Source organism: Stegostoma tigrinum, chromosome 15 (assembly GCF_030684315.1).
Source record: "Stegostoma tigrinum isolate sSteTig4 chromosome 15, sSteTig4.hap1, whole genome shotgun sequence".
NCBI lineage: Eukaryota > Metazoa > Chordata > Chondrichthyes > Orectolobiformes > Stegostomatidae > Stegostoma > Stegostoma tigrinum.
Window position 1 is genome coordinate 18,606,928 of NC_081368.1, and position 22,680 is coordinate 18,629,607.

The 22,680-nt window shown below is 45.2% G+C and overlaps 1 protein-coding gene across 5 annotated transcripts in view; it reads left to right on the forward strand.

Moving 5' to 3' along the window:
* LOC125459022 (beta-arrestin-1-like) overlaps nucleotides 1-22,446 on the forward strand; it is a 68,170-nt gene extending 45,724 nt beyond the window's left edge. For all 5 annotated transcript variants that reach the window (XM_059651359.1, XM_048544900.2, XM_048544901.2 and 2 more), the window contains 7 exons: nucleotides 1,371-1,455; nucleotides 2,640-2,712; nucleotides 11,810-11,947; nucleotides 17,051-17,134; nucleotides 19,087-19,110; nucleotides 19,881-19,933; nucleotides 22,418-22,446. In XM_059651359.1, the coding sequence (XP_059507342.1) occupies nucleotides 1,371-1,455; nucleotides 2,640-2,712; nucleotides 11,810-11,947; nucleotides 17,051-17,134; nucleotides 19,087-19,110; nucleotides 19,881-19,933; nucleotides 22,418-22,431 (471 nt within the window). In that variant the 3' untranslated portion in view covers nucleotides 22,432-22,446. The remainder of the gene's footprint in view (nucleotides 1-1,370; nucleotides 1,456-2,639; nucleotides 2,713-11,809; nucleotides 11,948-17,050; nucleotides 17,135-19,086; nucleotides 19,111-19,880; nucleotides 19,934-22,417) is intronic.
* The last annotated feature ends 234 nt before the right edge of the window (nucleotides 22,447-22,680 follow it).

Genomic DNA, 22,680 nt, shown 5'->3' on the forward strand with positions numbered 1-22,680 from the left:
AAAAACTCCACATCCCATAGAAAGGGCAGCAGGCAGAAAAAGCTGCTTTCTGATTGGTTCTGCAGCCTCAAGAATCATATCCACTTTCCTTCATCGGCATTGGACACACGGCAGTCCATTACAAACTACTTCCTGGAAAATTGCATCAACTCCTAAAAATGAACAAACTCCAAAAGATGCTGCCTAATTCCTCCCTCCTCAATTCTACCACAATCCATTTAACTCCAGAACCCTCTTATGTTATTGTTAGACGAATACCCACACTAAAGGGGTGGATGGAAACAGCAAGATGCCAAAACTGGCAATGAACACCACCCCTGAGCATGCTGGGAGCATCGTGGCAGTGTGTCCCAGGTGGTAAGATGTGAAGCCCAAGACAGCAGATGCTCAGCCTTCATTTACTGTGTCATTCTTGGGCATACTGGGCTCCACCAAATCTAGCACTTAGCTTCTAGCTGTGGGCCAGGTTTTACCGAACACTGTATTGGTAATTTATGGTTAATTGTTGCTTGCAGTTGTCTAAACTTTGGCGAGGCCATATTTGGAATATTGCATTCAGTTCTGGTTGCCACGCTACCTCCACGCATGTGGAGGCTTTGGAAAGGGTACAGAAAAGGTTTACCACTGCGTACTTGGTTTGGAGGGTATTAGCTATGAAGAGAGATTGGACAAACCCGCTTTGTCTTCCCTCGAATGTCAAAGCATGAGGGGCAACTGAAGTTTACAAAATTATGAGGGGCATGGACAGAATCGATAGTCAGAGTCTTTTTCCAGGAATAGAAATGGCAATTTTTAGGGGACATAGCTTTAGCTTAAAAAGAGGAAAGTTTGAAGGAGATGCGAGAGGAAAGTTTTTTTTAACTCAGAAGGTGGGAAGGAATGCACTGCCAAAGTAGGAGATGGAGGCAGATACAATAGCAACAATTAAGAGGCATCTTGACAGATATATGAATGGGCAGGGAATAAAGGGACATAGACCACCCAGGAGTAAAAGGCTTTTAATTTAGAAAGGCATCATGTGTCTTGGCCAATGAGCCTGATCTTGTCTTTACTATTCTTTGTTTGTTCTTTGTTGTTTAAATATGTTGATAATACTAATGATCATAGAACTCCTATTTTCTTAGATTCATGAGTCAAGCAAATTCCTCAGTCACCTGAAACAAGGCTGAATTTGAGAGGTGGCAGAGGGGGTGGGATGCAAAGTTTTTAATTTTCCAGAGGCATTTTCTTCTGAATGTGAGAGTTCAGTTCTTTAATCTCACTATAACCTAACTGGTATGTTTTGACAAATTGAACAGCACAGCCTGTGAAATAAAATGCTTTGCACAAAGTCAACAGCACTCTCCAACCTGAGTATGATTCTTTTTCAGATGTATTATCATGGCGACCCTCTAAAAGTCACTGTCCACATTAACAATAACACAAGCAAGGTGGTGAAGAAGATTAAGTTATCTGGTAGGTACAACGTCCTCATTTATATCATTGTATTGGTTTTCTATGACACAAACACGCTTCTGTGCAAAGCATGATGCCACAGCCGCAAATTTAGTACACACCGTCTGGTGGAAGCTGAGGGTCTGGTTAAAATAAAGTTCGTGATGCCCACTGGGGATTGTGTTCCTGTTGTGACCAGATGTTAACTTGAACAGAGTTACCCTTCTTGGATAACGTCAAGCTCCAACTTTAAATGTGTACATAGACTCTTCAGAACACTATCTGCAATAATAGAGGCCTGGGAGCTACAGACCTCATCAGATCAGATCTGGTCGAGGGGAGATCATGAGGCCAGAAGAGGCACAGCAGGATAGCTAACTTAAATTTGATTCTAGTTGTCTGTGTCAACCAAGAGTGGTAGGTGTCCTCTCCAACCCTCACTGGACCTCAGTGGTCTACTCCCACCCCTAATCCCTTCATGGCGGGCCTAATCATGTTGAGCGGTTAATTGTATCGTAATGAGAACTATCCAGTCTCTAGTGAGCAGCTAACGCAGTATGTAGCCCGGATAAGTTTGTATTCATTATCCTGACTATATGTAATCATAATCATAGAATCCCTACAGTGTGGAAGCAGGCCATTCATCCCATCAAGCCCCCACAGACTTTTGGAAAAGCATCTCACACCCTACCCAATCCCTGCATTTCCCACCCTAGACTCTATGGGAATTTTAGCATGGCCAATCCACCTAATCTGCACACCTTTGGATTGTGGGAGGAAACTGGAGCACATGGAGGACACCCACACAGCCTATTAACATACTTGCAAGCTTTATTAATTGCTTCACCCCATTACCAACACATTGTCTGTGTTAAGTTGTTTGAATCATCTCGCAATAATTCCATTCATTTTGCAATAGCACTGAGTACTATTTTGTTCCACTAATCTACAACCTTTTGTTTGCGCGTGTCAGTAAATTACACTGTCTGCTCAAAAACAATCTCCCCGGTAGTTTAGGGGAGTTAGAACATGATCAGAATCTAAAGTGTGGAAACCAAGGCAGAAAAAGGATAAAGTGTCAGCAGCAAAACCTACAGACAAATCATATTTCTCAACATTTGATTAGCTGTGGGACCTTACTGATATTGTGCTATGAGTGTTCTCTGTCAGCTACTGCAAGTTACATTGTCACCTTGTCTAATCAGTTGATCAGGTCACAGATGTAGTCCTCTATCAACTTGACAAATATGCGAAGACGATATGTACGGAAGAACCAAAGTAAGTTGCAACTGTTTCGTGAAATTAATCAGTTCTGTGCTCAGTCATTGTGATTCACGTGTAATGCGTACAGGCATATTTCTGTAAGTCTGTATGTGTTCTTGCACATTAGACTCTGTGCTATAATTAGGTGCATTTTAGTTGTGGAAGTAAAATGTGATGTGGCACAAAACTCACTTTATCTCATTGCACTACACTGAACTTTATCAGCTTTCTCTACACCTTTTACAGTGCAATGCCTGCTCAGTAATATAATGGAGCATCACCTTACACTTGAATAATCAGACCTTAAGGTGGGAAGCTGTCATATGTGGGCCAGTCTGGGCAACTGATTGTCACCCTTAATGCTAGAACACCAGATGGGAATTTAGAAGAACAAGTAGTGGTAGTCTTATGGTCAGTAATTATTTCTTTTTATTACAGAATTAAATGAATTTAAAATCAACAAGCGACTATGGTGGGATTTGAATCTCTATCCACAGACCACAAGTGTGGGCCTCCGAATTGCTAGACTAGGTGTGGCATCCCCTCTGATACAAGTGTCCGTATTATTGTATGGGGATAGAACCACAATGGTGGAGTGGCGGGAAACATAGGGATTTAACTTCATTGTATCAATGCAGACAGAAAAGAAGAAAGAGAAAGAGAATTGTATTCAATTAAATGTAAACATAGAACATAGAACAATACAGCGCCGAACAAGCGTTTCAGCCCTCGATGTTGTACCGACCTGTGAACTAATCTAAGCCCATCCCCCGACACTATCCCTACACTAAAGATCAAGTAGTGAACAGGGTTTTCATTTGGTTTTACACATCAGAGCGAGTTATAGTAAAAGTAGGGGAAAAATTGCCTGGAAATCCCTAGAATTCATTTGTGTGACGACTGAGATAAAAATTCCTTTAATCGTTATGTAATAGAGGTGCCTCCAGGTTGGTCTACCACAAGACTACCAATACACTATTATGGTGATTTTACCATAACAGCTATCAGCATTCTGCATCTAAATGTCTTAAAATCTGTTATTTGAAAGCAGCATATGAATTGACATTGATTGTCTATGTTCGTTTCTCTGAATGCCTTTTGAGAGAAGGGCAAAACTCAACATTTCATGATGTTTTAGGTGTGATAGAAGAGAACAGAAAGGGTGGAGGAATTGCATTATTGACTAAGGGAAATGCCATAGCTGCAAGAAAAGAGAACATCTTAGACAGCTCATCCGACCACGCAATATGGGTAGAACTCGGGAGTAAAAAATATGCAGTCACAATGATTGGGTTATATTGTAGGCCTCCCATTAGCCAGTAGGAGATAGAGGAACAGCATGCATGCAGATCTTGGAAAGATGTAAAAACGACAGCGTTATTGTGGTGGGTGATTTTAACTTCTGTAATATTGACTGGGACTCCTTTAGGACCACGGGCTTTCACGGGATAGAATATGTTAGGTGCATCCTGCAGAGCTTCTTGAAACATTATGTAAATAGTTCAACTTGGGAAGGGGCTGTGCTAGAGATTTTATTGGGGAATGAATCTTGCCAGATGATTGAAATTTCTACTAGGATTGTATTTTGGGAACAGTGACAGTAATTCTGTAGGTTTAATGATAATTATAGATGAGGATATGTTTGGACCTCAGGTGAAAGTGCTAAATTGGGGGAAGGTTAATTACAATTATATTAGGCAGGAATTGGAACTTGGGAGGCAGTTGTTTGAGGTGAAATCCACACGTAACATGTGGGAGTCTTTGAAAGGTCAGTTGACCTGCATGTTCCTCTCAGGATGAAAAATAAAGTTGGCAAAAGTCAGAAACCATGGTGACAAGAGATTTAAAACTTAATTCAAAAAGAAAAAAAGAAGCATATATAAGGTTTAGTGAATGAAAATTGAACAAGGCTCTTGAGGAGTATGAAAGAAGGAGAAAAGTGATTAAGTAAGAAACTGGGAAGGTTAGAAGGGGCTATGAAATATACTTAGCAAGTGGGATAAAGGAGAATCCCAATAATTTTCTTCAGACATTGGGAGCAAGAGGCTAGCTAGAGAAAGCGTAGGTCATTCAAGGACAAAGGAGGGAATTTATGTATGGTGTCAGAGGAAATAGGTGAGGTCCTTTAGGAGCACTTTGTGTCGGTATTCACCAAGGATGGTTGTTGGTAAGATTAGGGAGGTCCTGTTCGTGTCCATGGGCATATTGGTATTAAAAAGGAGATGGTGTTGGGTAAAACATTAAGGTAAATCAAACCACAGGGCCTGATGGGATCTATCCCAGGATACTGAAGGAGGCAAAGGAGGAGATTGCTTGGGCCTTGGCAGAAATCATTGTATCCTCTTCAGCCACAGGTGAGATCCCAGAAGACTGAAGAATAGCCAATGTTATTTCTTTGTTTAAAATGGGCAGCAGAGGTAATCCAGGCAATTATAGGCTGGTGAACTTCATGTCACTGGTAGGGAAATTATTGGAGAAGATTCTTAGGAACAGGATTTACTCATATTTGAAAAAAAAATCAATGGACTTATTAGGGATAGTCATCATGACATTAAGCAGGGGGTCTGAAGTTGGTGGAGGTGTAGATATTGAGGAAGGTTGTCAGAGGATCCAGCAGGATATGGATTGGTGGAAGTGATAATGGGAACTGCAGATGCTGGAGAATCCAAGATAATGAAACATGAGGCTGGATGAACACAGCAGGCCAAGCAGCATCTCAGGAGCACAAAAGCTGACGTTTTGGGCCTAGACCCTTCATCAGAGAGGGGGATGGGGTGAGGGTTCTGGAATAAATAGGGAGAGAGGGGGAGGTGGACCGAAGATGGAGAGAAAAGAAGATAGGTGGAGAGGGGAGTATAGGTGGGGAGGTAGGGAGGGGATAGGTCAGTCCAGGGAAGACGGACAGGTCAAGGAGGTGGGATGAGGTTGGTAGGTAGGAGATGGAGGTGCGGCTTGGGGTGGGAGGAAGGGATGGGTGAGAGGAAGAACAGGTTAGGGAGGCAGAGACAGGTTGGACTGGTTATGGGATGCAGTGGGTGGAGGGGAAGAGCTGGGCTGGTTGTGTGGTGCAGTGGGGGGAGGGGATGAACTGGGCTGGTTTTGGGATGCGGTGGGGGAAGGGGAGATTTTGAAGCTGGTGAAGTCCACATTGATACCATTGGGCTGCAGCGTTCCCAAGCGGAATATGAGTTGCTGTTGCTGCAACCTTCGGGTGGCATCATTGTGGCACTGCAGGAGGCCCATGATGGACATGTCATCTAAAGAATGGGAGGGGGAGTGGAAATGGTTTGCGACTCGGGGGTGCAGTTGTTTATTGCGAACCGAGCAGAGGTGTTCTGCAAAGCGGTCCCCAAGCCTCCACTTGGTTTCCCCAATGGAGAGGAAGCCACACCGGGTACAGTGGATGCAGTATACCACATTGGCAGATGTGCAGGTGAACCTCTGCTTAATGTGGAAAGTCATCTTGGGGCCTGGGATAGGGATGAGGGAAGGCGTGTGGGGGCAAGTGTAGCATTTCCTGCGGTTGCAGGGGAAGGTGCCGGGTGTGGTGGGGTTGGAGGGCAGTGTGGAGCGAAAAAGGGAGTCGCGGAGAGAGTGGTGTCTCCGGAAAGCAGACGGGGGTGGGGATGGAAAAATGTCTTGGGTGGTGGGGTAGGATTGTAAATGGCGGAAGTGTCGGAGGATGATACGTTGTATCCGGAGGTTGGTGGGGTGGTGTGTGAGAACGAGGGGGATCCTCTTGGGGCGGTTGTGGCGGGGGCAGGGTGTGAGCGATGGGTGAAGAAATGACAAGCGGAGTATATTCCAGACAAGTGTGAGGTTGTGCAGTTTGGGAAGTCAAATGCAAAGGGGGAGCATACAGTAAATGGAGGACTCTTAGGGGCTCTGATATGCAGGGGGATCTTGGAGTCTAAATCCATCCTTCCTGAAAGTGATAACACAAGTGGGCAAAATGTTAAAGAACGCAAACATTCTTCATTGATCGGGACATTGAGAATAAAAGTTGGCAAGTAATGCACAGCTTTATAACGCTTTAGTTAGGCTACATTTGGAGGATTGTTTGCAGCTTTGGCCTTCACACTGAAGGGCCAATGCAAAAGCTTTGGAAAGCATGCCAAAGATGTTCACCAAGACGTAACTGGACTGGGGTGTTTTAGCTATAAACAGAGAATGGACAAACTTGGATTGTTTTCACTACAGTTTTGGAATGTGAGGGGTGATCTGATAGAACTATACAAAATTCACATGGATATGATGGATAGTCAGGGTCTTTTTCCCAGGGTGGAAAATTCAAATAATAGCAGTCAAATGTTTAAGGTGAGAAGTTTAAAGGCGATGTGCAAGGGAATTTTTTTTTATACAGAGGGCTGTAGGTGCCCAGAACACACTGCTCAGGGAGGTGGTAGTAGGATATATGATTGCGATGTTTTAACAGGCATTCAGACAAACAAATGGTCATGCACGGAATAGAGGGGTGTTAACCATGTGCAGGCCAATGGCAATAGTTTAGAATAGCATCATGATTAGCACAGAAATGGTAGGTCAAAAGGCCTGTTCCTGTGCTGTACTGTTTTATGTTCTATGATTGAAGAACAGACACCAAGTGTTGTACATAGCCTGTGATCAGGGGTCCAGTAATTTTAAGGGCATCATTACAGGTAACATATTTGTTATGATGGGGTGAGGATGGGGAAATAGTTATGTGGTTCCCCTCTTTCCCTCTCTTCGAATGATCACGATAAGTTTTATTTTGTTTTGTCAGGGACACACTTGCCAATTTAGTGGATTCTTAACAGCTTAACCACTTTGAACATAGAACATAGAACATCACAGCACAGTACAGGCACTTCAGCCCTCGATGTTGTGTCAACCTGTCATACTGATCTCAAGTCCATCTAACCTACACTATTCCATGTACGTCCATATGCTTATCCAATGATGACTTAAATGTACCTAAAGTTGGCGAATCTACTACCGGTGCAGGCAAAGCGTTCCATTCCCTTACTACTCTCTGAGTAAAGAAACTACATCTGACATCTGTCCTATATCTTTCACCCCTCAATTTAAAGCTATGCCCCCTCGTGCTCGCTGTCACCATCCTAGGAAAAAGGCTCTCCCTAACCGCCCTATCTACCCCTCAGATTATTTTATATGTTTCAATTAAGTCACCTCTCAACCTTTTTCTCTCTAATGAAAACAGCCTCAAGTCCCTCAGCCTTTCCTCGTAAGACCTTCCCTCCATACCAGGCAACATCCTAGTAAATCTCCTCTGCACCCTTTCCAAAACTTCCACATCCTTCTTCTAATGCGGTGATCAGAACTGTACACAATACTCCAAGTGCGACCGCACCAGAGTTTTGTACAGCTTCACCATAACCTCTTGGTTCCAGAACTCGATCCCTCTATTAAAAAAATCTAAAACTCTGTATGCCTTCTTAACAGCCCTGTCAACCTGGGTGGCAATTTTCAAGGATCTGTGTACATGGACACCGAGATCTCTCTGCTCATCTACACTGCTAAGAATCTTGCCATTAGCCCTGTACTTTGCCTTCCGGTTACTCCTACCAAAGTGCATCACCTCACACTTGTCTGCATTAAGCTCCATTTGCCACCTCTCAGCCCAGCTCTGCAGCTTATCTATGTCTCTCTGCAACCTACAGCATCCTTCGTCACTATCCAAGTGATTATAAAAGAATGAAACAGTTGGGTTTTCTTGAGTTTAACGGAGAGATTAGATTTATTATGGGTAGGCTGACATAGGATAAAGATTAAAAAAAACACTCTTGATGTTTGCACACACCCATGCTCGAAGTTCAGGCACATACAAATACAGATTATCTTCTGTAGGCTGTATTGCTAGCTTGAATTTGAGATAGAGAGAAGAGAGAAAAAAGAGAAGAGTCAGAGACAGGAAGAAAAATAAACCACTCTGGTCTTCTCTTTCTCTCTTAGCTGCTTGTTCTTATGAGGAAGCACGCGTTTATAAAATTGTAAAGGTCAGCTCATGATCTATCCTTTCATCTTCTCCTAGCAAAGGAATCCAAATAAAGTCATTGACCATGGTTTCCAAGAGTAATTTGATAAACTAGTGTCTGGAAAGCACTTCCAACCAGGTTTCCATTCTCTAAGTGATTAGTCTTAAAGGTCCATCTCCAAAAATTTATTGCTCTCACACTTTTTAATGAGTCTCCACATTGCACAAGAGAGCATTGTCTTTGGTGTATTTTTTTCAGATATTTTCCATTCTAATTGGATTGGGATGTCGAATGCGCAATGCAAATTTGGGTAACCATCTTTGGCTGTGATCTCAAGTTTCCTTCAGGCTCTTCTTTTTTAAGTGATAATGGGAACTGCAGATGCTGGAGAATCCAAGATAATAAAATGTGAGGCTGGATGAACACAGCAGGCCCAGCAGCATCTCAGGAGCATAAAAGCTGATGTTTCGGGCCTAGACCCTTCATCAGAGAGGGGGATGGGGCGAGGGTTCTGGAATAAGTAGGGAGAGAGGGGGAGGTGGACCGAAGATAGAGAGAAAAGAAGATAGGTGGAGAGGAGAGTATAGGTGGGGAGGTAGGGAGGGGAAAGGTCAGTCCAGGGAAGACGGACAGGTCAAGGAGGTGGGATGAGGTTAGTAGGTAGGAGATGGAGGTGCGGCTTGGGGTGGGAGGAAGGGATGGGTGAGAGGAAGAACAGGTTAGGGAGGCAGAGACAGGTTGGACTGGTTTTTGGGATGCAGTGGGTGGAGGCGAAGAGCTGGGCTGGTTGTGTGGTGCAGTGGGTGGAGGGGACGAGCTGGGCTGGTTTTGGGATGTGGTGGGGGAAGGGGGCTTCAAAATCTCCCCTTCCCCCACCGCATCCCAAAACCAGCCCAGTTCGTCCCCTCCCCCCATTGCACCACACAACCAGCCCAGCTCTTCCCCTCCACCCACTGCATCCCAAAACCAGTCCAACCTGTCTCTGCCTCCCTAACCTGTTCTTCCTCCCGCCCATCCCTTCCTCCCACCCCAAGACGCACCCCCATCTCCTACCTACTAACCTCATCCCACCTCCTTGACCTGTCCGTCTTCCCTGGACTGACCTATCCCCTCCCTACCTCCCGACCTATACTCTTCTTTTTTAAGTTGTTTTTAAAAGTTAATTTCATTTTTCTCAACAGGTGAATTAAAAATCATTTTTGATACAAAGCACATCTTAATGTGGTTTGAGGGATCGCGGCTTGAACCTTATAAGCAGCGGCAACGATGGGCAGATTGCCACAGAACTTCAATGTCTCCCTGAATCAACATTAGCACATATTTCTTCCAAGTCCTTATAATCCTAGCTGTCAAATAAATTCATAGTGCAATATCCCTCAGGAAACTCCATTGGGCTGGAGTAGAATCAGAGTAAGACAAGACATCTCCTTTTTTGTGGCATTAGCTGCTGTCTGATTTGCTTAAAGGTTTAAGGTTTGAAGTTGAGGAGATGGGAAGTGGCTAAATGAGTGAATGGACAGTGGATAAGTGCATTGGTGGATAGAGTGGGTAAGATGCACAGATTCATGAATAGCTGGGTGGGTGAATGGCTAAGTGCATGAGTGGTTAATTGGATTGATATATAGGTGGGTTGAGTCAGGAGGCTAATGGGATAGTTTGGGATTGTTGGGTCAGTCCAATAGTCAAGTGAGCATAGTGCCTGGGGAGGTTGAAAAGTAAAATTCACCATCAGAGAAGATTTGGGAAATAATCAGAGTGACTACAGTATAGCTAGGTGAAAAGGGGCATCTGAGGAAGGGTCTAGGCCCGAAACGTCAGCTTTTGTGCTCCTGAGATGCTGCTGGGCCTGCTGTGTTCATCCAGCCTCACATTTTATTATCTTGAAAAAGGGCATAGTTGGGTTTGTTCAGCAGCTTAGTCCAGTGTTCTGGCTGGGACAGGGTGGTGACATGGGGGTAGTCAGATTTTTGAGAAGGTAGTCAGATTGGGTCAGAAGCTGGGTGAGTGTGGGCCAGGGCAGTGGTCAGTGGTCAATGTGGTTGGGAGTTAGTCAGGAGGTCGGGTTGGGAGTTGATTCAGTTGGAGGCATGTGCAGATGGGCAGTTGGGTGATCTGGGAGGGAGCGAGGTGTTTGAGTTGGTAGTCAGACTGGTTCGGGGATTAGTTAGCTGGCTGAGGTTAAATGGGGAGTTGGGTTGAGTTGAGGGTGTCATTGGATTGGGTGGAGGGTGTGATTTGGGAGATGGTTAGGGATCAGAGAGTGGGGGGATGATGAGGGTAATTGGGGAATTTTGTTGTGTTGTTGCTCAGGCATTGTCTAACATTTCCTGTGTAATTGCTTAAGTATGATCTGTAAAAAGTGTTTTTGAGTGTCCATGTGCGTCTGTCTGTCTGTCTGCGTGTTCAGATGTCTTTTCTTTGCCGTTAGTCCAAGTGTCTGTGTCACTTCCAAGATAGTAGGAACTGCAGATGCTGGAGAATCTGAGATAACAAGGTGTAGAGCTGGATGAGTACTGCAGGCCAAGCAGCATCAGAGGGGCAGAAAGGCTGACATTTCGGGCCTAGACCCTTCTTCAGAAAAACAAAAGGGTCTAGGCCTGAAACGTCAGCCTTCCTGCCCCTCTGATGCTGCTTGGCCTGCCGTGTTCATCCAGCTCTACACCTTGTTATCTCTGTGTCACTTCCGTTCCCTTGACAATGATTAATGGGTTTCATCCATTCTACCATGGGAACCCACAAAGAAAAATAAGCACTTCCTTCACAAGGGAAAATAGAGGGTGACACTCTGAGGTAACTTTCAGTTTAGTTATTGGGTTGCAGAGAGAGCTGGCCCTTATCTGTAGTTGAGCTGGAGGCAATGCTGACCCAAGGAGAACATAAGTAATACCCCGTTAAGATAAAAGAACTGGGGGGTCTAGGCCCGAAACGTCAGCTTTTGTGCTCCTGAGATCCTGCTTGGCCTGCTGTGTTCATCCAGCTCCACACTTTGTTATCTTGGGTATTGTGTTACTAATGATATATAAATGTTCCCCTAATTCCACGCCAGCCTAACCCATTTGGGAAACTGTTTATAACAAGGCCTCTTTAACATGGTAAAAGTATTTTGATTTTATTGCGTAAACCATGTGTGATTTCAGTGACACTGTGGCTCCCAACTCTACCTTCACCAAAGTTTACAGCCTGACCCCAACTTTGGCAAACAACCGACAAAAACGTGGCCTGGCCTTGGATGGCAAACTCAAACATCAGGACACCAACCTCGCCTCGAGTACCATGTAAGTTATATTGGTGACAGTCTACTCCTGGTGCACACCCTATAAAATAAACACAGTGACTCGCTCAAGAAACATGTCTCTGGAGCAGTTGGGACATGAATTTGCACCTCATAGCTCATGGATAGGGATACCAACACTGTGCCACAAGATCTCTTAATGTTTCCCTATGTGCTGATGATTATCAATAGAATGATCAGGTATTACTGAATAATGACATTTTGTTTCAGCTCTTCATCTTGCATTCATCAGAACAGTTCTTGCAAATTGTCCTGCAAACAAAATGATCTCGACAGGTTGTGTGAGTGGGCAAATCAATGGCAGATGCAGGATAATTTGGATAAATGGGAGGTTATTCACTTTGGAAGCAAAATCAAGAAGGCAGATTACTGCCTTAATGGCTGTAAATTGGGAGAGGGGAGTGTGCAGCAGGACCTGGCTGTCCTTGTACACCAGTCACTGAAGGTAAGCATGTAGGTACAGCAGGTGGTAAACAAGGCAAATTGCGAGAGATTTCGCATACAGGAGCAGGAATGTGTTGTTGCGCTTGTACAGGGCCTTGGTGAGACCACACTAGAATATTGTGTGCAGTTTTGGCATCAAGGGAGTGCAGCAAAGGTTTACCAGGCTGATTCTGGGGATGGTGGGCCTGACGCATAAGGAGAGATTGACTAAGTTGGGATTGTTTTTGCTAGAGTTCAGATGAATGAGGGGGTTTGGAATCTGAGAGAGACTTGTAAAATTCTAACAGGACTGGACAGGGTAGATGCAGGGAGGGTGTTCCTAATGGTGGGTGTGTCCAGAACCAGGGGCCACAGTATGAGACTTGGGGTGGACCATTTAAGACAGAGATGAGGAGACATTTCTTCAGCCAAAGAGTGGTGAGCTTGTGGAATGCATTACCACAGGAAGTAGTTGATGCCAAAACATTGAATGTACTCAAGAGGCGGCTAGATGTAACACTTAGGGCGAATGGGATCAAAGGTTATGGGGAGCAGGTAGGATTAGGCTATTGAGTTGGATGATCAGCCATAATCATGAAGAATACTGAGCACACTCAAAGGGCCAAATAGCCTCCTCCTGCTCCTATCTTGGGGTGGCACGGTATCTCAGTGGTTAGCACTGCAGTCTCACAGCACCAGGGACCCTGGTTCGATTCCAGCCTCGGGTGACTGTCTGTGTGGAGTTTGCACATTCTTCTTGTGTCTGCATGGGTTTCCTCTGGGTGCTCTGGTTTCCTCCCACAGTCCAAAGATGTGCAGGCTAGGTGGATTGGCCATACTGACTTGCCCATAGTGTTCAGGGGTGTGTGGGTTTTAGGGGGATGGGTCTGGGTGGGATTCTCCAAGGGGCAGTGTGGATTTGTTGGGCCAAAGGGCCTGTTTCCACACTGTAGGGAATCTAATTTAATCTATCTTCTATGTTTCTGTGTTAAAACATTTGATAAAAGTTTTCTTTCATTTTTCAGAAATATTTAAGTTCCACCAAATGTCTATAAAACAATTGGGATTTTTTCACAACATTGTATGCAAACTTTTGTTATCAGTGAAACATCTCCATCATAATTCTGCCATGATATCTCCAATTCTCCTGATTTCACTTTGTATTCTGACCCCCAATCTAACCCTGTACAACTATTTTTACCATCAGCCTCAACCTCAAGCTATCTCAGCATCACTTCAAGTCTGACAGCCATCTTTATCTTAACCATACTCAATGAACATTCCATCATAAGGGTCTAGGCCCGAAATGGCAGCTTTTGTGCCCCTAACATGCTGCTTGGCCTGCTGTGTTCATCCAGCTCCACACTTTGTTATCTCTCATCATAGCCTGCGCAGGTTTTAGTCGATCAGAGTTCTTTCAAGGCTCACCATGATCTCAACTCACTGGTGTTTTCCTTGAACCTTCAGCTTGCCCTGATAGTCTTCCAGCCCAAAGCTTTGTCCAGGGCCTTCACAATCTTTCCACTGTCCAAACTGTCCTCTCCTCCATTGAAACACTACCTAATCTGCTCTGACCTATCCATAATGTGGTGTGCTAGATCCAATGGGATTCCATGAAATGTGGAAGAAAATGTGAGAAATAATTTGCAATGTGATTGAAGGTAGCTGGTGGCAACAGATTAGACCTCAAGAAAATAAACACACAAACATCCTGAATACTGCCTGATTGAGGAGAATTTTTGAGACTTAGAGAATGTTGTGCTGTCCAGATTATTTTTGGTTTCAAACTCGTTTGTTCATCTGTTACAAATTTTTGCTTCAATTCACCCTAAGGAAAACAGCTAAAAGACTGCTTTTGGGATCCGTGTCCAATGATGAGCCTAGGGGGACTGAAAAGGCAGGAGGTTAATTTGGTATACATACCATTTACAGGGATAGTGAGACCATGTAGTACAGTGGGCTTAGTCCCTACTTCCAGGCCAGAGGCTTCAGTTTTGAATCTCATTGAGGGACTTGTGGTCCATGGAATGGGCTTTTCCAACATGATTCAATGGGTGGATAATCAGCTTAGAAGTTGAAAGGGCAAAGGCAACTGGCAACTTTCACTGTACTGGGGTGAGAATGCCCATTAGGGAAATGCAGCAGGTAACAGGGATGTAAAGGAGGCACTGGAAAGTTGTGGAAAACAGCTGCCATTGTATTGCAGTCAGCACTATCAATAGTGTTCCAAGAGATTGTCACGCAACGGCAAGCTTCCACCAGCAGAAGGCCTTGCCACTTAAACATGAAAAGGTCTGGACACCTCAGTCTTTTCTGAACACCCCTGCCTTCTCTAAATTGTGGAAGTGTGGATAGTTCATGAAGCTCAGCACCATCTTCTAGTGGCTGGGACCCCAGTGTTCTCTCAATAGCGCAACCACTTCTTCAAAAAAATTCATGAGTTGCTGCTGGCTGGGCCAATATTTAGTGTCCATTCTTAGTTGCCCTTAAGAATGGATTGGAGTAATGAGCTACTTTCTTAAATCCCCTTCCCAGCCCCAGTCCACTTGCTTGTAGGGAGCCAGGTGGTCCTTCCTGTTTCACATTCATTTGAGACTTTCTTGCAGTTGATTCAACTGAGTGGCTTGCTAGGTCGTTTTAGAGGCCAGTTAAGAATCAACCATATTGCTGTGGGTCTGGAGTCATATGTAGGTTAGACCAGGTCAGTACAGTACTTTCCTTTGCTAAAGTATATTAGTGAATCAAAATAAAAACCAAACGAGCTGCAGATGCTGTAAATCAGGAACAAAAACAGTTGCTAACGATCAGGCTGGGAGGGTGAATAGTTGTTAATGGGGGCTGTTTAGTGACTAACAACAGGGGGTGTGTGAGGTAGGGAACTGAGACATGGAAGAGTTTAGGCCCTAAAATTATTGAACTCAGTATTGAGTCCGGAGGGCTGGAAGGTCCCCAAGAGGATAATGTGGTGTTGCTCTTCTAGCTTGCATTGAGCTTTGCTGGAACATTGCAGCAAGTTAGATTTAGTGATGTTGGCCAGGGAACAGGGGGTTCAGAGTCTTTTTTGCGATGTTTTCTGAAGTGGTCAGCCAGTCTACGTTTTGTTTCCCCAATGTAAAGGAGACCACATAGTGAGCAGCAAATGCAGTAGACTAGACTCTGGGAACTGCAGGTGAAGTGTTGCTTCACCTGGAAGGTATGTTTGGGCCCTTAGATACTGGGGAGGGAGGAATTAAATGGGCAGGTGTTGCACCTTTGCTGGTTACAGGGGAAGGTGCCGTAGGGCTGTGGGGAGGTGTTGGAGGTGAAGGAAGTGGGGACCAGGGCATCCCACGGGTAATGGCCCCTGCAGAAGGCGGACAAGGGAGGGGAGGGGAATATGTGTCTGGTGGTGGCATCTTGCTGGAGGTGGCGGAAATGGCATCTGATGTTGGTGCTGGTGGGACGGTAGGTGAGGATAAGGGGAACCCTATCGCTGTTGCAGGGAGGAAGAGAAGGGGTGAGGGTGAAAGTGTGGGAGATGGGCCAGACCCGATTGAGGGCTCTGTCGACAATGGAGTCGGGGAATCCTTGGTTGAGGACGAAGGTGGACATTTTGGAGGCTCCCTTGTCGAAGTTGGCCTCATCTGAATATATGTGACAGAGATGGAGGAATTGAGAGAATGGGATGGAGTCTTTACAGGAAGTGGGGTGTGAGGATGTATAGTCCAGGTAGCTGTGGGAGTCAGGGGGTTTGTAATGGATTTTAGTGGCCAGTCATCCCACACATCAGGCCTTGTTATCACATAGCCTGCCATTACACACACTCTGTTGTTAGTCACTAACAACCCAATTAACAACTATTCACCCTCCCAGCCTGATCGTTAGTAACTGCTTTGTCTATCCTCTCTTGGGCCCTATCTTATCGTTTACTCCCTACCCCACCCACCGCCCTATTTTCTGCACATAAACTGACATTTTGCCAGCCACCATCAGTTCTGAGGAAGGGTCACTGGCCCCAAAACATTAACTCTGTTTTCTCCTCCACAGATGCTGCCAGACCTGCTGAGCTTTTCCAGCAACTTTGTTTTTTGTTATTAGTGAATCAGATGGATTTTTCCAACAGTGGTTTCACAGTCATCATTCAACTCTTAATTCCAGATATTGTTAAAAATTGAATTTAAATTCCAACCCATTGTCCCAGATTATGCCCCAAGTTAACAGTCTAGCAACAACAACACTAGGCCATCATCTCCCCCATTTTCGCTACTTTCTGATGACGTTTTGATGGTAGTGTTAAAGTTCAGCAGTTTCACCTCAAAACTGATTGCATTATGATTGTGCCAATCATAAAGCCAACACGGCCATTTTGTGCCTGTCATGCTGGAACATTTTTGGTGTGAAGATTGCATTAATTGACATTTTGTCACTTCAATGGGGCTTTGTACCAACGTTGGCTGGGTCATTGACATTGGACTCTGCCTGCCCTGGGAAAAGCGTCTGAAAGTGGAAACGCATCAGCAAAACCTGGCCCAATAAATGGCTATATAATTTTGCTTGCCCTGCAATCTCCAAAGGAATCTCAAAGGAATTGATAAACTCTTCTTCAATTTGTCCAGCCTGGGGTATGACTTCATTTCCTCACCATGACCACTTTTTCCACTTTTTTGCTTCTGAATCTTTACAGGCTCAGTCCACAACTGGATAAAGAAGTCCTTGGAATCCTGGTGTCTTATCTGCTCAGAGTGAAGGTGATAGTTTCCAGGGGAGGGTGAGTCTTCATATTGCGAGCATTGTTTTATGCCAAATACAAACCTAGATACGATGGGATTGGTTAATGAATTTAAAATAGGGCGTTAGATTTAAGATATTTCTGGACACGATCCTGAAAATAAATTGTTGGTGAAACTGATGTTGACTGATGCATTGCATGGAATGGTTCCACAATCTCCAGCTCTGTATTTGTACATTTTCCCTTTCTGTAGATTTATTTATTTATGGTATGTATTAAGTTTACGAATACATTAAGTATAGTGAAAAGTGCAAAAAGTTGCTATTCACTGGTGCCCATTTTGTTGCCAAAACTAGAATTAAAAGATTTAATAGAGCCAAAAGGTAAGCAAGAAAAAAAATGCTCAGCTCTTAAGAGGCCCAAGTCCCACCTCCACAACAGTGCAGGCACTGCGCCAATTACTAGGATGCCCGGGGGTGCCACAACTGCCATATGAAAGGTCCAGTCTGCCACTGCCTCCTCACCGGCCCCGCTCTCACCTCTCACTGCCCCCTCACCAGCCCCGCTCTCATAGCCTGCTGCCTCCTCACCGGCCCTGCTCTCACCGCCCACTGCCGCCTCACCGGCTCTGCTCTCACTGCCCACTGCCCACTCACTGGCCCTGCTCTCACCGCACACTGCCCCCTCATCAGACCCGCTCTCATCACCCACTGTCCCCTCACCGGCCCCACTCTCACTGGCACTGTTCCATCAGGCCCCGCTCTTACTACCCACTGCCCCCTGACCGGCCCCACTCTCACCACCCACTGCCCCCTCACCAGACCAGCACTCAACACCGCCCATTGCCCCCTCACCAGCCCTACTCTCACTACCACCCACAGCCCCCTCACTGACCCCACTCTCACCACCGCCCACTGCCCCATCACCAGGCCAGCTCTCTCTGCCCACAGCCCCCTCAATGCCCCACTCTCACCACCGCCCACTGCCCCCTCACCAACCCTGCTCTCACCGCCCACTGGCCCCGCTCTCACCACCCACTGCCCCCTCACCGGCCCCGCTCTCACCACCCACTGCCCCCTCACCGGCCCCGCTCTCACCACCCACTGCCCCCTCACTGGCCCCGCTCTCACCGCCCACTGCCCCCTCACCGGCCCCGCTCTCACCACCGCCCACTGCCCCCTCACCGGCCCCGCTCTCACCACCGCCCACTGTCCCCTCACCGGCCCCGCTCTCACCACCGCCCACTGCCCCCTCACCGGCCCCGCTCTCACCACCGCCCACTGCCCCCTCACCGGCCCCGCTCTCACCACCGCCCACTGTCCCCTCACCGGCCCCACTCTCACCACCGCCCACTGCCCCCTCACCGGCCCCGCTCTCATCACCCACTGCCCCCTCACCGGCCCCGCTCTCACCACCCACTGCCCCCTCACCGGCCCCGCTCTCACCACCGCCCACTGCCCCCTCACCAGCCCCGCTCTCAACGCCTGCTGCCCCCTCACCAGCCCCGCTCTCAACGCCTGCTGCCCCCTCACCAGCCCCACTCTCAACGCCTGCTGCCCCCTCACCAGCCCTGCTCTCACCGCCTACTGCCCTCTCACCAGCACCGCTGTTCCTAGTCTCTTTAGATAGAATCTTCACTGGCATTTAAGGACAAGCAGATGAAGCGGAAAGGGTTAAAAGGTTAAGTTTGATATGGTGAGATCAAGCAAATACAGTTCTAAGAAGCCTTTATCAGATCTAAACAGTGGCCTCTTACTCAAACACCTAATGCCTGCTTCATGTCTCTTGTTCATTTTTAATGTGGGTGATATGTTTCCAACTGAAAATGGGTGCACACTCACTGCTCATAGTGGAGTAACCCAAGTAGTGTACGTAAATGGGTAGAGCCTCGATATTTGAAAGCTTATTTCAGTTTTTTTATGTTTATTTATCAGTCTTGTTGTGTATGTTTCCTTATTTCTCCTACTTTTCCTCACTTTTTTTTCCTTCAGGATCTTGGGAGACCTCACTTCAAGGTGAGTGAGGAAGTATCATCTATCAATATTCAACAATCCTGAGTGTGGGAACAATGCTGCAGCCAAATATACTGTTGGGTTTTCTCTTTGTTCAAGATACGTGAATATCATTGGTAGAATGACCATGTTGCCGTTGATCTTGAGACAGTGAGCTATCATCTTGAACTGCTGCAATCCATCTACTGTGGGTACATCTGCACTGTTGTTAGGAACAGCATTCCAGGATTTTGCACAGCGGATGAATAGTGACATATTTCCAAGTTAGAATGATGTGTGGCTTGGAAAGACACTTGAAACTGGTGGTGGTCCCCATGCGTCTGCTGTCCTTGACCTTCTAGGTGTTAAGAACTGTGGTTTTGGCAGCAGATACTGCAGTGTATCATCTAGTTGATACACCATGCTATCGTTCCTCATGAATGATGGAGGAGGTGAATGTTCAAGATGGTGATTGGGGTATCAATGAAGTGTGTTGCTTTGTCTTAGATGGTGTCAAATTTCTTGTCTGTTCATGTGGCTTGACTCACCCAGACAAGTGAATGGTATTTCATCACACTTCAGAATTGTGACTCTGATGGTGGACAAGCATTGCTGAATCAGGAAGTGGCTTATTCTCTGTAGAATTCCAAGCTTCTGTCCTGCTCTTTCAAACAAAGTATTTAAGTGGATTATTCAGTAAATTTTCTGGTCAGTTGATATTTTTCACAAGTTAAGCATTCTGATTTTAATAATGTTTTCCTCTTTTATGTGACTCTTTTTTTATTACATTTTAGTGAGGTGTCTGTCGAAATGCCCTTTTACCTGATGCATCCTAAACCTTTGGAGGGTGAGTACTGTTCAGATACCAAAACATGCTTTTCACTTATTGCAGATTCTATTTCCAACACCGGGACAATTTACAATCTCAGCTTTAGCAAATACATTATTGAGAATACTTGCAACTTTGGGCCTGATTGTAATCTTTCACCAGGAGGTGGATTTTGACCAGGCTGAAAATGAGCCATAGAGTTCAGCAGCCTGCAGGGGAAGCTGGAATGAGTTTCCTGTCAAGCTATTCTATCAGATCAAAACTACATGGAGAGGTTTTGTCATTAAATTCTTTCGTGCAGCCAGAAAATGACAGAAGAGTACACATTCAGGCTCATAAAGGAAGCTTAGATATCTCCACTACGCCACTGCTCCTGCCCCTCTGCTTTCCATTCAAGTGGCCATCCACAAGACATTGCTGACAACTTGGTCTTAATGGGTAATTTCCACTGTTTTTTTTCCAGTATTTCCCACCAACATGCCACCCATTGGCACACCACCACCCTTTGAAAATTGAATTAAAACCAATCTATCTGCCAATATTGTGCGTTTGTCTTTCTGTTCAGCACTATTTGACCTTTTTCATTTTCACAATCTGACACACTGGTTCTCCTCTCGCCTATATTCCACACCAGTTCCTAATCTCAAAAACAAAATATGGTGGATGAAGGTGATCTGAAATGAAAACTGAAAAGACTGGAAATACTCGACAGATCTGGCAGTGCCTGTGGAGAGAGAAATAGAGTAAATGTGTCAGCTCTCTAGCTTTCCATTCTGATGAAGTTCACAGTCCCAAAATGTTTTTCTTTCCACAGATGCTGTCATTTCCTAAGACGCTTTACCAAGACCATAAATTGCATAACCTTCTTTCATCTTTCCTTCTGTCACACAGTTTGTTTGTTTAATTTACTGACTACTCATTTTAAACTTGGTGACGCCTGGATTGTTGTCTTTAATCCTAAACCTTGATTTCTCAAACAGTGTTTTCACACCCATAAAAAAATTCAAACAAAATTTGTAATCCTGGACTCGCCTGCATTATCCTGCATCTTATTCCATTTAGCCTCTCAGAAATGTCCCTTAAAACCTGAAAAGTTGAGCTACGCATATCAATGCGTAAATATTGAGGAATTCAATGGAAGATAGACAGGGTAGGGAATTACAACTGAAAAGTACTGGAGAAGCTCAACCAGCCTGGCAGTATCTATGGGGAGAGAAACAGCGTTCACATTTCAAGTCCAGTATAACTTTTCTTCGGAACAGATATAAAACTCGAAACACTAACTTTTCTTTTCAGACATGTTGCCGAACCCGTTGAATTTCTCCAGAGGTTTTTGTTTCTGTTTCTAAAATACTTTACTTTTATTTTATGTGGAAAATAGGATATTTCTCCTCTCCACTTTTAAGGAGGCTCTGTGGGTGATAGAAAGCAACACAATTGAACTTAATTTTAACATGCACGTACATGAATGTTACCACAGGAATTACAGGGCTATGGTTGCAATCTCAACTGCTTCCCCTGCATCATAATCGAATTCCTACAGGGTGGAAGCAGGCCATTAGACCATTGAGTCAGCACTGGCCCTCCAAAGAGTAACAGCCCCCCCTCCCCCCCCCCCCCCCCCACCGGAACTACCTCCCTACCCTATCCCCATAACCACAGCTAATCCACTCAACCTACAAATCCCTGGACACTATTAGTGTGGCCAATCTACCAGGAGAAAACCAGAGCATCTCAAGGAAACCCATGCAGACATGGGAAGAATGTATAAGCTCCACAAGGCAGTCATCTGAGAGTGGGAATCAAACCCGGGTGCCTGGCACTGTGAGGCAGCAGTGCTAACCACTGCGCCACTGTGCTGTTATGGGGGTCTTGGGAACTAAAGTTAAATTTTATAAAAATTTCATTCATGGGATGAGGGCATTGCTGGTTAGGCCAGCATTTACTATCAGTCCCTAATTGCCCAGAGGCCAGTTAAGAGCCAACCACATTGCTGTGGGTTTGGAGTCACATGTAAGCCAGACCAGGGAAGGATGATAGTTTCCTTCCCTAAAGGACATTAATGAATCAGATGGGTTTTTCCTGACAATTGACAGTGGAATCATGGTCAAGGTTAGGCTTACAGATTTTTTAAATGTTTTTAATTCAAATTTCACCATCTGCCATGGCATGATTCAAACCTGGGCCCACAGAACACTATCTGGGTCTCTGGGTTAACAGTCCAGCAATAATATCACTAGGCCATTGCCTCCCCCTTCATCAGACTAATCTAGCTTTTTGATACAGTCACATTATTGATCGCTGCAGCAGCCTCAGCCTAGAGGATATACCACACATGGTACTCAGCTTAGCTACTCTCTGATAGTTCTGCCTCAAAAATGATTGAGAACAAAGTATTGTAGATTTGATCTAATTTATGGCATCAGTGAACAGCACACTACCATTTACTAACCTGCTATTTTCTCCCTTTTTATCTCTTTCACTGCTTCAATTAATTTCTAGTCAATGTCTGGTAAGTCTGTAATAAAGAAAGAGAGTTGTTCTCATCTGATATATGGATGGTTTCTATACTCATTGAAAAACAGCTATTGGTCATTTCATGCCAGCAGGATAATGGCACTCGTCATTGTAAATTTGTAAATAGTGCAACTTCGGATGTAGAGCCGAAGCAAGGTTATATTTGAAAATTAAAGATTTTTTGTCACAGCCACATCAGTCAAGCATTAAGTTTGTAAAAAAAAGTGTTACACTGGCTGCCATCTTTT